The following is a 16,557-nucleotide window of genomic DNA, read 5'->3' on the forward strand; positions in this document are numbered from 1 at the left end:
GAAGGACAAACTGATGGAAGAACAGCAGCCAGCCAGAAGTGAGCCCAATATCGTTTTGCAGCAGGAGCCTCTAGACCCAGAAAGGGTATTAACAAGCTACCCATCTGATCCTGCAAAGTGGGACCAAATTGATGACAGGATGCGTGAGTACTTTGCCGTTTGTGAGAAACCTGTAGGATATATTCCCAGTACACAAAGTTTGGCACAAAGTGGTATTTTAAGATTAAACAGTTCTGACAAACAGTTTATGACATCCTTCCAGAACGTCTGTATATCAGAACATTCCCATAGACAGTGAATTAGAGTTCCTTTATAATTTTGGCATTTTGTACATATATCAGGAATATTGCTAGACATGTGATTGAGTTTTTCAGGTGTTATATAAACCCTTGTCAACCATTTATACTGTAATAATTTAAGCCGCGTGTTTATGATTTGTTTTTGCGCCTTTAAACATGCTTCAGTCCATTCAAATTCCTCTATTTCTTCTTGAATGTCTTTCCTCCATGCGTTTAATTTGTCTCTTTAGAGTTAGACATTATTACATTATAATATTTTGACAATTGGCCCTTTTCACCTCTTTTTCCAATTATTTCCTCAATTAACAGTTTGGGAATGTACATAATATCTGTAGACCTGGAAGACAAAACTTTTAAGCTGTGAATATTTAAAAAGAAATGTTTTGAGGGAATCTGGTGTTTATCACACAATTCTTGAAATGTAAGAAGTATTCCATCCATATACAAGTCTTTAATAGTCTGAATACCTTTAGTTTTCCATAGTTTAAATCCTCCATCCTTATATTTATTATTATTTATTGTAAGACAGTTTCTAAATGGTCTTGATGAATGTGAAGGGGTCATGTTTGCCTTCTTGTTCTTAATTACAAGATTTATAAATGTTGTAAGCTATTGCATTTTGCAGAAAATCTTAATTACAACATTTAAAAATGTTGTAAGCTATTGCATTTTGCAGAAAATCTTAATTAAATGTGTTGATTAAATGTAAACAGAGCAAATAAGATAAACTTATTTGCTCTGTTTACATAGTTTACTGACACCTATTGGTTATTTACTGGTACTACTGCCTTAACAATGACACTCCCAATGGATAAGATGAGGATTAAATAATAGCATTTAATAGAGCCGTGTAATGACGTATAAATAATGAATATAAAAAAAGAGTCTGATAGACTGTTTAATATACAACACATGACTTATTTTGGTATACAAACAACCAATTGTAACCAAAGACTAGGCTATGTAAAATGTGAATTAACTTTTATTAGTAACTTTGGTAAGTTTCAGATTTCAATTCATAAATAACATCGATGGAGGGGAGCCCAAAAAATGCAGCCTGCCTAGTGTAGTCCATTTATTTAATCCGGCTCTGCTTGAAGGTACCCAACTTTTCTCCAACTTTTCTTCTAGAAACATGAAAGACGGGATGAATTTTCCTGTACGCAGGAGGAAGTTTGCCACCGGACTAAGGACTTTGGTGACAGTGAATGAGCCAATAAGTTTGGGAGCCAACTTGTTAATAACAGAGCAGAATGTTCTTGGTTGAAAGCCACACCTTTTGACCTATGACGTACACGGGAGGCTTTGACCGGTGGCGATCGGCCTTAGCCTTGGTGCGCGCCCCCACCTGGAGAAGAGTCTCACAGGCTCTGTTCCATGTGCGGCAACGAAGGTGTGGGTGACGAAGGTGTGGGTGGAGGGGACCGCGACTTCGGATTCCAGACTTGGTAAAATTGGTGGCTGGTAACCTAAGCTACACTCGAACGGAGAGAGCCCCATGGGTGACACTGGTAACGAGTTATGAGCGTGCTCAACCATTGAGAGTTGCTGACTCCAGGAGGAAGGATTCTTAGATACCAAACATCGAAACACTCTCTCCAAGTCCTGGTTGGCTCTCTCGGTTTCACCATTGCTTTGGGGATGAAACCCTGAAGACAGACTGACACTCGCTCCCAGTAATTTACAAAACTCTTGCCAAAATCTGGACACAAATTGAGGCCCACTGTCGGAAATCACCTCCATCGGGAGGCCATGCAAGCAAAAGATGTGATCTACGACCACTGTCTCCTTGGTGGACGGTAATTTAGGCAAGCTGCCTCGAGACGGTCAAAACGACCATCTTGCATTGGGAGGGCGACAATAAAATCTAGCACTATGTGGGACCAGGGACTCGAAGGGACAAACAGTGGTTGGAGTAACCAATCTGGCAATTGGAAGACAAAACTGCTAATGTCACGAGCCATTAATGGTCACTAGAATTGTTGCCTTACCAAAAAACTAGTGCGGTTTACTCCTGGATGACACACCACGTTGAACAATGACCCCATCGAATGACGTCGGAAAGCTTTTATCCAAAGCGACTTACAAATGAGAACAATAGAAGCAGTTAAACTAACAGTAGGACAACAATATGCAAGTGCTATGACCCTTCTCAGTTAAATCTAACGCAGATTTTTTTTTTTTTTTTATGTTTTATAGAACAGAATAGAATAGAGTAGTAGAGAAAGTGTTAGTATTACTGTTTTCGAAAAAAGCATCTTCAGCCTTTTCTTGAAAGTGGCTATGGACTCAGCAGCTCTGTTTGAGTTAGGCAGATCATTCCACCAGCAGGGAACAGTCATGGTAAAGGTCAGAGAAAGAGATTTTGTGCCTCTTTGAGATGGCACCACAAGACGTCGTTCACTTGCAGAGCACAAGTTCCTGGATGGCACGTAAGTCTGAAGTAAAGAGTTAAAGTAAAAGGGAGCAGAACCAGTGGTTGTTCTGTAGGCAAACGTCAGTAACTTGAATTTGATGCGAGCGGCAACTGGCAACCAGTGCAATATTGTAAGGAGAGGAGTGTCATGCCCTTTTTGGCTTGTTAAAGACCACTCTAGCTGCGGCATTCTGGATCAGTTGCAGAGGTTTGACTGTGCAAGCTGGAAGACCAGCCAGGAGAGCGTTACAATAGTCCAGTCTGGATAAAACTAGCGCTTGGACAAGGAGTTGTGTAGCATGTTCTGATAGGAAGGGCCTGATCCTCCTAATGTTGTGCAAGGCAAATCTACATGACCGGGCAGTTCTAGCAATGTGGTCTGTGAAGTTCAATTGATCATCAATTACCAGACCAAGGTTCCTGGCTGACCTTGATGGAGTTATGGATGACGAGCCTAGCTGATTGGTGAAGTTGTGATGAAGTGACCGGGACCACGAGTAGCTCTGTCTTCGCAAGGTTTAGTTGAAGGTGGTGGTCCTTCATCCAGCCAGAAATGTCTGTCAGGCAGGCTGAGATACGATCGGCTACCGTCGGATCGTCGGGCTGGAATGAGAGTTGTGTCGGAATGTTGTTGGAATGTGTCATCAGCGTAGCAGGATGATAGGAAAAGCCATGTTTCTGAATCACAGATCCTAGTGATGTCATATAGATGGAGAAGAGAAGTGATCCAAGCACTGAGCCCTGAGGCACTCCAGTAGCTAGATGTTGGGTCTTAGACACCACACCCCTCCACAACACCCTGAAGGACCTACCTCAGAGGTAAGACTTGAACCATTGGAGTGCATGCCCTTCATCTTTAGGATTGACAGGAGGATCTGGTGGTTAACTGTGTCAAAGGCAGCAGACAGATCCAGCAGGATGAGAACTGAGGATTTGGAAGCTGCTCTTGCCAGTCTCAGAGCTTCAATTACTGAGAGCATGGCAGTCTCAGTTGAATGTCCGCTTTTGAAACCAGACTGATTGTTATCCAAGAGGTTGTTCTGTGTAAGGAAGGAAGAGATCTGGTTGAAAACAACTCGTTCAAGCGTTTTCGCAGCGAATGGAAGGAGAGATACCGGTCTGTAATTTTCCAGATGTGCTGGATTTAGAGTGGGTTTCTAAAACAGTGGGGTTACACGAGCCTGCTTAAATGCTGTGGGAAAGGTACCAGTGTGAAGAGAGGTGTTTATGATGTGTGTGAGTGTGGGTACAACCGAGGATGAAATGGCTTGAAGTAGGTTAGTGGGAATAGGATCAAGCGGACAGATGGTAGGGCGATTGGAAAGGAGGAGATTGGAGACTTCTGCCTCTGAAAGTAGAGAGAAGGAGGGGAGAAAGTGTGTTTTAGCTGGTGAAGTGTGTGTGTCAGTTTGTGGATTGGTAAATTGGCCGCTGATGGAGGTTGTTTTATTTATAAAGAAGGTAGCAAAATTGTCAGCTGTTAGTGTTGATGAAGGAGGAGGAGGAGGAGGGTTGAGAATAGAGGAGGTTTTGAAAAGCATGCAAGAGTCAGAAGAATTGTTAATTTTGTTGTGATAGTGAGTAAGTAAGTAAGTAAAATTTATTTATATAGCACATTTATCACAGCAAAGCTGACCAAAGTGCTGAACAAAGTCAAAGAATAACATGAAATAAACAAAACATACGATACAATAAAACAAATGGAAACATAGATAAAATCACAAATTTAAAATGCCTGGGAATAAAAATATGTTTTCAACTTCATTTTAAAGGTTGTGATAGACGTTACAAGGCGAATGTCCAGTGGAAGTTGGTTCCAGAGACGGGGGGCCGCAATAGAAAAAGCCCTATCACCCTTTGTCTTTAGGCGTGAACGAGGGACAACTAAGAGAGCTCTATCAGAAGATCTTAATGATCTGGGGGATGAAAACGGAATAAGATGATCTGAGAGATAAGATGGAGCTTGACCATTGAGAGCTTTAAAAACAAACAACAAAATTTTAAATTGAATTCTGAAATAAACAGGAAGCCAATGAAGAGAGGCCAAAACTGGTGTAATGTGATCTGTTTTCTTTGCCCCAGTCAACAGCCTTGCAGCAGCATTTTGTACCATCTGTAAGCGTGCAATGGATGACTGTGGAAGACCCAAATATAATGAATTGCAGTAGTCAAGGCGGGAGGTAATAAAAGCATGAATGACTTTCTCCAGATCATTAAAAGTTAAAAATGATTTCAGTCTCGAAATTATCCGTAACTGATAAAAACTGTTCTTGACAACTGTATTAATTTGTTTAGTTAAGCAAAGTTCAGAGTCCAAAATGATACCAAGATTCCTGACCTGGGATGAGACTGAGGGGAAGTGCTTGCCGAGCTCATTTATGAGACAACTTCTCAACTTAGAGGGGCCAAAGACGATTACTTCCGTTTTATTTTCATTAAGTCTAAGAAAGTTGTTGGAAAGCCAATTTTTAATGTCCCCTAGGCAGGCCAATAAAGGTTGAATGGTATCACCAGCTTTCAATGGTATGTACAGCTGGGTATCATCCGCATATAAATGAAATGCAACTTTGTGTCTCCTAATAATGTCTCCCAAAGGTCGCATATATAAATTAAAAAGGAGTGGCCCTAAAATGGATCCTTGAGGCACTCCACAGATAATAGGAGCAACAGACGAAGAAAACTTACCCAACTCAACAGAAAAAAACCTGTCTCTAAGATATGAATTAAACCACTGCAAAGCAATACCCCCAATACCAAAAAAATTTTCTAACCGGCAGAGAAGGATATCATGATCAACTGTATCAAAAGCTGCTGTAAGATCAAGAAGCAGCAGAACTGAATTTTTACCACTATCCGCTGCAAGCAAAATGTCATTGAATACTTTAAGCAAAGCAGACTCAGTGCTATGATGGGCAGAGAAACCAGATTGGAGAGGTTCTGTTAATTTAGCTGCATTCAAAAAGGAAATCAATTGTGAATATACAACTTTTTCTAAAAGTTTAGATAAAAATGAAAGCTTAGAGACAGGCCGATAATTATCAAGACAGTTTTCATCTAAACCCTGTTTCTTGAGCAAAGGTTGAACTACAGCATGTTTAAAAAAATTCGGGACTACCCCAGCACTTAGAGACGAGTTAATCACTGACTGAATGGAAGTACCAATTTCAGAAAAAGAGGCCTTAATAATCTCAGAAGGAATGACATCAAGTGAAGAGGCAGTTTTCTTCATCTTATTGACCAAATCACAAAGTTCCCTCAAAGAAACACTTTGAAAACAAGAAAAAGAAGCCGGACTTGCCAGCGAAAACAGTGACAGATCTGATGACTGCAAGGTAAAAGAAGAGCGGATAGCTAAAACTTTATCTGAAAAAAACTGTAAAAAATCTTCACAAAGTTTAGTTGAGGGTTCCACATGAAACTGACAACCTGGATTAATTACTGAATTAATCGTGGAAAACAGAATTCTAGGTCTATGAGAGTGTGTAGTAATTAAATCTGAAAAATACTTAGACCTAGCTGATTTTGCAGCTTTCTGAAAGTTAAATAAACATTCTTTGAAAAACTCACAAGACACAGTTAACGAATCCTGTTTCCATTTCCTCTCCGCTTGACGACATGCCCGCCTAAGAGAGCGAGCATTGTCATCAAGCCAATAATAAGATTTATGTCTGGGTGTCTTTAACTTAAAAGGTGCAATAATATCTAAAATATTAGAACAATTTGTATAGAGAAGGGTAGTCAGTTCATCAGGCCCAGTGGAAGACTCAACAGCATTCAAAATAGATCCTTCAACAGCGTTAGCATGATAGATTTCACTAAACTGAGGAGGAATAGATGAATTTATACAACGAGAGTAATGGCCCAGATGTTTTTCCATGACTGCAGAATTCTCAGCATGGACATTAAAAACAATAGGGCAGTGATCAGAAAAGGAGACATCTTCTATGTTTACATCGTCTACAGCAACACCATGTGACAAAATAAGGTCCAAAGTATGACCATGAACATGAGTTGCTCCATTTATATGTTGCATAAAACCAAAAGATTCCAAAACATTACCAAATTCATTGACCAAGGGTCGACCTGGGCAGCACACATGTATATTAAAATCTCCCAATAATAACAGCTGATCATACGATGGCAAGATATGAGTTACAAATTCACAAAACTCTCGTATAAAACCACTATCAGGATTAGGTGGCCTATAAATTAGCGCACAGAACAGTGCAATGGAATCAGACTCTGGCACAGTGGTCGGGAACCTATGGCTCGCGAGCCACATCTGGCTCTTTGGCAAAAATCATGTGGCTCGCGAGGTCTCTCACCCTTTACCAACAAACCATCGATGAAACAATTAAAACACATCAACAGAGATCGGCTCTCTGCAGAAAAAGCAGCCAATTACAATTCCCTTGTTGTAGTCCAGCCTACTTAAGTTAATTAAAAGTTTATGATAATAATAATATTCAAGTTGTACCGGCAAAAGTGCGTGTTCAGTGCTGTTCGGGAGTGTTCTGTGGTACAGCTCCTGCACTGGATTCAAGCTGGCGAAAACCATTCTAGAACAGCAGCGAAAATGTAAAAGTAGGCTTTATAAACTTTAATATATCCTTTTATTGAAACGGGGGCTTTGCTGTGCAAAGAGACATTTGCGCAGAGACCCTTTATGTCCTATAAATGTGTCGTATTTTTTGATAATCCGCGCAGATTTCAGTTGACGATTCTGTTTAAAGTTATTAATAACAAAACATGAATGAATGAGAAAGAAAATAACAGGATGTGCTTTATATTGAAAATAAATATTAAAAGCGTGATAAGTCGCGAAAGAGAACTGAATTCTACTGACAGGACGCTGTGCGCGCGCTCCGAGCGCAACACGGACAAGTAGCCTTTGTCTTCGGTTGCGCGCCTAAGCGGCCAAATAAACAGAAATATTTCAAAATGGCAAGTCGAGTATTCACGTAAACACAGCAGATGTACTCTGTGCATTCACTCTCTCTCTCTCACACACGCACACATAAGATGATTTATGCTCATCACTTGGTAACTCAACCTCACAGTGAAAGCCCTGCACAATTAATTCCATATTGCAACTAATTTATTGTTTGCTGAATATTTGTTTGTTTTTAGTTGTCTATGGACCTAATAATTAGCCTACTACTGTTGAATTTTTTATTGAAAAAAGCACGTCTTTAATTTATATATATATATATATATATATATATATGTATATATATATATATAATTTTTTTTCTACTGTGGCTCTTTTGGAAAAATGCATTATCCAAAAATGAAAAAATGGCTCTTTGGTCAAAAAAGGTTCCCGGCCCCTGCTCTAGCACAATACATTGTAACTCAAATGATGCATAACTCCCGACACAAACGGAACGTATGTTGAGGGTTTGTTTAAAAACCATGGCGACCCCACCGCCTTTGCCAGTACATCGTGGTGTACTAATAAAACAACAGTCCGGTGGACAGAGTTCTTCAAAGACAGACGACTCACCAGCAGAAGCCCACGTCTCCGTCAGGAAAAGGATATCCAAGTTGCGTCCAGTATAAAAGTCATTTAAAATAAAAGTCTTGTTGCACACGGACCTAGCATTAACTAGGGCCATGTTGAGATGAAACTGTAGTTCCGAGTTCCGATCCAGTCGAACAAAATCCAGTTGGCGAAGATTTAAATGTTCCACTCCTCTCCGACGAAGTCGTAAACGCGGCAAAGCGGAGGTAGAGGAATCATCGAAAACGGGAAGATGAAAAGCACATATATATATATAATCCCAGGAGCGTCGCGCCAAGTTATGCCCCTCCAAATAAGTTGTATCCAGGGAAAACTGGGTTGAGAATTTTAAGGATGAAGCAATCGCCCGTCTAATTCTCACTCGAACACCACCACGACAACCTCTCTTTCTGCGGCGTTTCCGTACAGGAGGAACACAGCAGGGTAATTGGTAAACGCACTCTGGCGCAGGTTGCTTGGAAGAGGATTGAGAGCTAGAGTAGAAAACTGGGCAGTTTCTCAGGTAACCAGCTTCCATACAACATTTGATGTTAAATAGGGCTTGGCGATCGTAGGTCAGCACTGAGTCTACATGATACCAGTGCAACACCACACAGAGAACAAACAGTACAGGTAACGTTACTACAGACTGAAACACACAAGAGAGACGGCATGCCGAGTGCACTGGCGCCATCTTGGATTAGCAATTTGCTTCAGTCATTGTAGCAGTAGAGATATTAGCAGAGAAGGAAGAGAGGAGGGACTGATAAAGACCCAGGTCAGTAGGATCTTTCGATTAGTGCCACTTCCTCTCTGCACCCCTGAGTTTAGAACGATGTTCACGGAGAACATCAGATAACCAGGGGGCAGAGGGTGTGGCGCGGGCTGTTGTCCAAGCAGGATGTTAAAGTGGAGAAAAGATTATCAGTTGCACTTTTAGTATCTAGTGTTTAAAGCTGATCAGGTGGAAGTGTGGATGAGACCAGAGAGGATAGGCGAGAGGGTGAGAGTGAGCGTAGGTTTCGCCGAAAGGGGACCTGTTTAGGAGTGTGTGTTGTGTTCTGAGGCAGGTTGAGGTTGAGAGTGAGGAGGAAGTGATCTGAGGTGTGCAGTGGAGTGACCAGTTTATGGTGAGTGGAGCAGTAGCGTGTGTAAATAAGGTCCAATTTATTACCTGATTTGTGAGTAGCCGCAGTAGATACTCGTTTGAGGACAAATGAGGCAAGCAGAGTGTGGAAATCAGCAGCCTGAGGTTTTTCTTGGTGGATGTTGAAGTCTCCTAGAACTATGAGAGGAGTACCGTCCTCAGGGAAGGATGAGAGTAGCACATCAAGCTCCTCCAAGAAACTGCCAAGCTGCCCTGGGGGACGATATACAACTACAAAATGGATTTTAATAGAGCTAGTGATGGTAATTGAATGTGATTCAAATGAGCTGTTGTCACACAGAGGTGGTAAATGATCAAATTTCCAATCTTGGTCAATCTACCACAGCCTTAACCTTGTCAGGATCCATGCGCACTCCCTCAGATGAGATGATGTAACCCAGGAAAAGGAACAGACTGTGCATGAAAAGTGCATTTCTCCGCCTTGACAAAAAGCCAATTCTCTAGCAACCTCTGAAGCACTCGTCTGACGTGCTGAACGTGTTCCTGGAGAGAAGACGGAAAAAAATCAATGTCATCCAGGTAGATATATATGAACTGATCTACTATATCTCTTAGCACGTCATTGACGAGTGCCTGAAAAAACGCTGGGGAGTTAGACAGCCCGAAGGGAATGACCAAATATTCAAAATGGCCCCTGAGGGTGTTAAACGCGGTTTTCCATTCAGCCCCCTTTCCTCATGCGAACCAAATGATAAGCATTGCGTAAATCTAACTTTGTGAAGACAGATGCTCCCTGCAACCACACGAAAGCTGAATACATCAATGGCAAAGGGTAAGTATTCTTTACTGTGATGTTGTTCAACCCTCGGTAATTAATACACGGTCGAAGAGAACCATCCTTCTCCACAAAAAAGAACCGCCCCAGGTTCAATGATATCTGTGCATCATTAAATGTGAGCAAATGTTTGACTATTCCTTTTAACTCTTTAATGAAAATAATGTCAAAGTCAGTTAGAATAATCAAATGTAACAATTTATTATGCCAGGTAAATGTATTTATTTGTACCAGTCGCACTGAGACATTTCAAATGATACTAAACATGTATAATACTCAATGATAATCATTCACATTAAGCCATTTAGATTCTTGGGTGAGTTTTTGGTGATCTTCGCGTGGGGGAGAAGGAGTGGGGGATGAGGGAGAGAGATGTTGTCACGACCGCTCAGGGAATGAAGAGCACAGGATCCAAAAGTGCAGCACGAAGTATTTATTAGGGGTAATCCAAGAATCAATATCCAAAAAGGCAGGCAATGGTCAAATCCAGCCAGGCAGTCAAGAAAAACAATAAACAGACTATAAACAGGAAAGACACGGGCAACAGACGCGGTATGACGAATAACATTGATACACACCGAACATGAGACAAACAGGGCATTAAATACATGAATGACAACGGGATAATGAGAGACAGCTGGTTATACAAACAACAGACACCTGGGTGCGATACACAGACAGACTTGTGGGGAATGGAGTTCTAGTGCCTAACACTGTGGGGAAAGAAGGACATCTAGTGGACACCCGGGGAAACACAACCAGACACCGTGACATGACCCCCCTTCTACGGAGTGGCTTCCAGACACTACAAGACAAGGACACACATGAAACTAGAGACCAGGAGGGAGGAGGCACGGTGGAGGATCAGGGGGAGGGACGGGGGGCCAGGTCCATGGAGGGGAACAGAAACAGGGGGAAACAGCTTAGCCAGCAGCCAGGGCAAAACGGACAGTACATCGGGCGACCAGGGCGGAGACTTTCCCTCGGGCGGCCAGGGCGGTGAAGACCCCTCGGGCGGCCAGGGCGGTGAAGACCCCTCGGGCGGCCACGGCGGTGAAGACCCCTCGGGCGGCCACGGCGGTGAAGACCCCTCGGGCGGCCACGGCGGTGAAGACCCCTCGGGCGGCCAGGGCGGTGAAGACCCCTCGGGCGGCCAGGGCGCAGGAACTGGAACAGACACCAATTGCTCAGGCACTGGAACTGGCACCACCGACTCAGGCACTGGAACTGGCACCACCGGCTCAGGCACTGGAACTGGCACCTCCGGCTCAGGCACTGGCACCAACGGCTCAGGCACTGGAACTGGCACCTCCGGCTCAGGCACTGGAACTGGCACCACCGACTCAGGCACTGGAACAGACTCCACCGGCTCAGGCACTGGAACTGGCACCACCGGCTCAGGAGCAGACACCACCGGCTCAGGAACAGATACCACCGGCTCAGACACCACTGGTTCAGGAACAGATACCACCGGCTGAAGCACTGGAACTGGCACCACCGGCTCAGGCACTGGAACTGGAACTGGCACCACCGGCTCGGGCACTGGAACTGGCACCACCGGCTCAGGAACAGACACCAGCGGCCCAGGAACAGACACCACCGGCCCAGGAACAGACACCACCGGCCCAAGTGTGTGCGTAGCCCACACACACCACATGGCTGTGGCCATAATGGCCAGTGTCGCGGTCACTGAGGGCTCAGGAACAGACGGCTCGGGCACTGGAACTGGCTCGGACACTGGAACTGGCACCACCGGCTCGGGCACTGGAACTGGCACCACCGGCTCGGGCACTGGAACTGGCACCACCGGCTCGGGCACTGGAACTGGCACCACCGGCTCGGGCACTGGAACTGGCACCACCGGCTCGGGAACTGGCACCACCGGTTCAGGAACAGACACTGGCTCCGGCTCAGGAACAGACACTGGCTCCGGCTCAGGAACAGACACTGGCTCCGGCTCAGGAACAGACACTGGCTCCGGCTCAGGAACAGACACTGGCTCCGGCTCAGGAACAGACACTGGCTCCGGCTCAGGAACAGACACTGGCTCCGGCTCAGGAACAGACACTGGCTCCGGCTCAGGAACAGACACTGGCTCCGGCTCAGGAACAGACACTGGCTCCGGCTCAGGAACAGACACTGGCTCCGGCTCAGGAACAGACACTGGCTCCGGCTCAGGAACAGACACTGGCTCCGGCTCAGGAACAGACACTGGCTCCGGCTCAGGAACAGACACTGGCTCCGGCTCAGGAACAGACACTGGCTCCGGCTCAGGAACAGACACTGGCTCCGGCTCAGGAACAGACACTGGCTCCGGCTCAGGAACAGACACTGGCTCCGGCTCAGGAACCGGCAGGGCTAGCAGCGTGGGCGGGGCCGGCAGGGCTAGCAGCGTGGGCGGGGCCGGCAGGGCTAGCAGCGTGGGCGGGGCCGGCAGGGCTAGCAGCGTGGGCGGGGCCGGCAGGGCTAGCAGCGTGGGCGGGGCCGGCAGGTCTAGCAGCGTGGGCGGGGCAGGCAAGACTAGCAGCGTGGACGGGGCCGGCAGGGCTAGCAGCGTGGGCGGGGCCGGCAGGGCGAGCAGCGTGGGCGGGGCCGGCAGGGCGAGCAGCGTGGGCGGGGCCGATAGGGCTAGCAGCCCATGGATGGCCTCCGGGGCGGCCCTCCTCTCCGCGGTAGCAGCAACGACCTCCGAGACAGCTTCCTTTTCCACACCCGCAGTTGCTTCAGAGACAGCTTCCTCTGCAACAGCGACTTCCAGGGCATTGGGGGAATCGGGGGTCTTCCTCCTCCTCCGTCGCTTACGGCGGTGAGGTGCGGGCTCTGAGCTGGGCTCTGGGATTTGAGCGGTGTCTGTGCTGGGCAGCGGCGATGCACTCTCTGGGCTGGGCAGCGGCGATGCACTCTCTGGGCTGGGCAGCGGCGATGCACTCTCTGGGCTGGGCAGCGGCGATGCACTCTCTGGGCTGGGCAGCGGCGATGCGGGTGAAGCTGGTGTATCCCATTGACTTCGGACTTCGAGGTATAAAACAAATCTCCAAAAGTCTAAGTCCTCTAACCCGTTCATCTCCCACCTGGGCAACGGCTCATCCAGGCACCAGTTCAAAAGGTCCTTTAGGGTGGCATCATTATATCCCAAGCCTCTAGACAGTGTCCAAAACGCTTGGGACAAACCATTTACCGATTGGCCCTGTTGGTGTAGAGCCATGATGTTCTGAACTCGTCCCCTTCTCTCCTTCTCTGTGGTGGGGGGACGAACACGAATCCCCGTGCTGCTGGATCCTTCCATTGGTGTATCAATCTGTCACGACCGCTCAGGGAATGAAGAGCACAGGATCCAAAAGTGCAGCACGAAGTATTTATTAGGGGTAATCCAAGAATCAATATCCAAAAAGGCAGGCAATGGTCAAATCCAGCCAGGCAGTCAAGAAAAACAATAAACAGACTATAAACAGGAAAGACACGGGCAACAGACGCGGTATGACGAATAACATTGATACACACCGAACATGAGACAAACAGGGCATTAAATACATGAATGACAACGGGATAACGAGAGACAGCTGGTTATACAAACAACAGACACCTGGGTGCGATACACAGACAGACTTGTGGGGAATGGAGTTCTAGTGCCTAACACTGTGGGGAAAGAAGGACATCTAGTGGACACCCGGGGAAACACAACCAGACACCGTGACAGATGTATTCTGAGATGAGACTTTTGTACCAGTCGCTCTGAGACATTTCAAATGATACTAAACATACATAATACTCAATTATAATCATTCAAATTAAACCATTCTTGGGTGAGTTTTTTGTGATCTTCGCATGGGGGAGAAGGAGTGGGGGATGAGGGAGAGATGTATTCTGAGGTGAGACTTTTGTCTTAAATGGTGAGTTCAAATGGTAATTTCCAGCAAGATCCTTTCTTCTCAGGGTCTGGTCGCTCCTTAACCAGACTGTCCGGGATTTTCTAATTTCTCAATTATTACATGTGTGTGTGGTAAATTAAACATTCATTCACATGAACTGGTTAAACAGTCTTTTGCAGTTTAATATTCACAGACGAGTCCATATTGTGATCTGATTTCAGTCTACTGACCTGCTTTTGATTTATTCATCAAAATATTTTGACAGATTCTGTGACATTATGCGTAACACAGTAAATTCCATTTTTATGACTGGATACTGCAATTTCGTCTGCGTTTTTTATTTATTTATTATATTTTACACGTTTTAAACTAATTGGTTTCTCCATTAAGTGGTTTCTCTACTGTATGGATCTTCATGTGTTTCTTCTTGTAGCGTTTAATAGCGAAACTCTTTCCACACTGATCACACGTGTGCGGCTTCTCTCCAGTGTGGATCATCTCATGTGATTTCAGACTTGTGTCATGACTGAATCTTATGTCACAGTGTGAACACTTGTAAGGTTTTTCTCCAGTGTGGATCCTCTCATGTCTTTTCAGACTTGTTAAATGACCGAGTCTCTTCTCACAGTGTGAACACTTGAAAGGTTTTTCTCCAGTGTGAATTCTCTCATGTGTTTTCAGACTTGCTGACAGACTGAATCTCTTGTCACAGTGTGAACACTTGTAAGGTTTTTCTCCTGTGTGGATCTTCTCATGTGTTTTCAGATTTCCTAACAGATTGAATCTCTTTTCACAGTGTAAACAATTGTAAAGTTTTTCTCCAGTGTGGATTTGCATGTGTCTTTGAAGTTGATCAGATTTCATGAAACTCTTCCCGCACTGATCACATGTGAACGGTTTCTCTCCGGTATGAACTCTCAGGTGATAATCAAGATGTTGTTTGCTTGAGAATCTCTTTTCACACTGATCACACATAAACGGCTTCTCTCCAGTGTGGATTCTCATGTGACTCTTAAAGTGTCCCAAATCCGTGAATCTCTTCCCACATTTATCGCATGCGTATGGCTTCTCTCCAGTGTGGATCATCATGTGTCCTTTAAGGTGAGTTTTTTGTGAGAAACTCTTCCCGCACTGATCGCAGGTGAATGGCTTCTGTCCGGTATGAACTCTAATGTGAACAACAAGACCTCGTTTGTATGAAAAACTCTTCCCACACTGATCACATGGGTACGGCTTCTCTCCAGTGTGGACCCTCATGTGTTCCTTAAGTTTTCCTTTTTGTGTGAAGCTTGTCCCACATTGATCACATTCATGCGGCTTCTCTCCGGTGTGGGTGCTCATGTGAACATTAAGATTTTGTTTGTGAGTGAATCTCTTCCCACACTGATCGCAGGTGAATGGCTTCTCTCCAGTATGAACTCTCATGTGGGCATCAAGACTTTGTTTGCATGAAAAACTCTTCCCACACTGATCACATGGGTACGGCTTCACTCCAGTATGGATCCTCATGTGTTTCTTAAGATGTGCTGTTTGTGTGAAGCTTGTCCCACATTGATCACATTCATGTGGCTTCTCTCCAGTGTGGGTGCTCATGTGAACATCAAGATGACTTTTGTGTCTGAATCTCTTTTCACACTGATCACACATGAACGGCTTCTCTCCGGTGTGGATCCTCATGTGTAATTTAAGGTATGCTGATTCTGTGAAACCCTTCCCACATTTATCACATGTGTACGGCTTCTCTCCAGTGTGGATTTTCATGTGTCTTTTAAGTTGATCATGTTTCATAAATCTCTTCCCACACTGATGACATGTGAACAGTGTCTCTCCAGTATGAAGTTTCAGGTGATAATAAAGACTTTGTTTGCTTGATAAACTCTTTCCACACTGAGTGCAGGTTGTAGATTTCTTGTCTTTTCTTTTCTTTGAAAATGTCTTTTTAGTCTTTGAGCGACTCAAAGGTTTTTCTCCAGGTTTGACATGATGTTCCTCCTCCACTTCACTCAGTTCTTCACTCTCCTCCTCCACTTCACTCAGTTCTTCACTCTCCTCGCTCTCTTCACTCAGATCTACCATGAAAGAAAAAAGATTTTCATTTTCAGTAAATCAAAATTAAAAGAGAGAAATATGAAGTGAAAGGATATAAAAGTGAGTTCTGATGTAATAGACAACTGCTATAAAATACTAGAATCAGTTTAATCATAAGTATCTTTCATGAATGAGGTACATTGATCTTGTTCTGGAATTTCTGAACTAATCACAACTAACATTTCTTTTTCTTGCAGAATTAACAAGAATGCTTTTGAAAAACTAAATGTCTCTAACATAGCCCAAAGTGTTTCTGAATTATGTCTGATACGACGAACGGGAAACTAGACAGATGTCTAAATCTAAAAATAAATAAAGATAAATAAAGAGTAGCAAGTTGAAATAATCAAGGAATCCAGATTTGCTTTTACCTAGTAACAGAAGGGTTCGCTGGTTTATACATAAGAAGAAAAATTATGTAATGAATCATGTGACCTTT

At 44.5% G+C, this 16,557-nt stretch overlaps 1 protein-coding gene across 1 annotated transcript; it reads right to left on the bottom strand.

Annotated features, from left to right (window-relative positions):
* Positions 1-8,596: 8,596 nt before the first annotated feature.
* Positions 8,597-16,301, bottom strand: LOC309508516 (uncharacterized protein; the record flags this gene model as incomplete). The annotated part of the gene is made up of 3 exons (XM_082183151.1): positions 14,546-16,301; positions 9,393-9,578; positions 8,597-8,712 (listed from the first exon to the last, which is right to left on the bottom strand). The coding sequence occupies exons 1-3, from the start codon at positions 16,104-16,106 to the stop codon at positions 8,597-8,599; spliced, it is 1,863 nt and encodes a 620-aa protein (XP_082039277.1). The 5' UTR covers positions 16,107-16,301.
* Positions 16,302-16,557: the final 256 nt, after the last annotated feature.

The sequence above is a fragment of the Leuciscus leuciscus genome (genome assembly GCF_965113295.1).
Source record: "Leuciscus leuciscus genome assembly, chromosome: 1".
Lineage (NCBI taxonomy): Eukaryota > Metazoa > Chordata > Actinopteri > Cypriniformes > Leuciscidae > Leuciscus > Leuciscus leuciscus.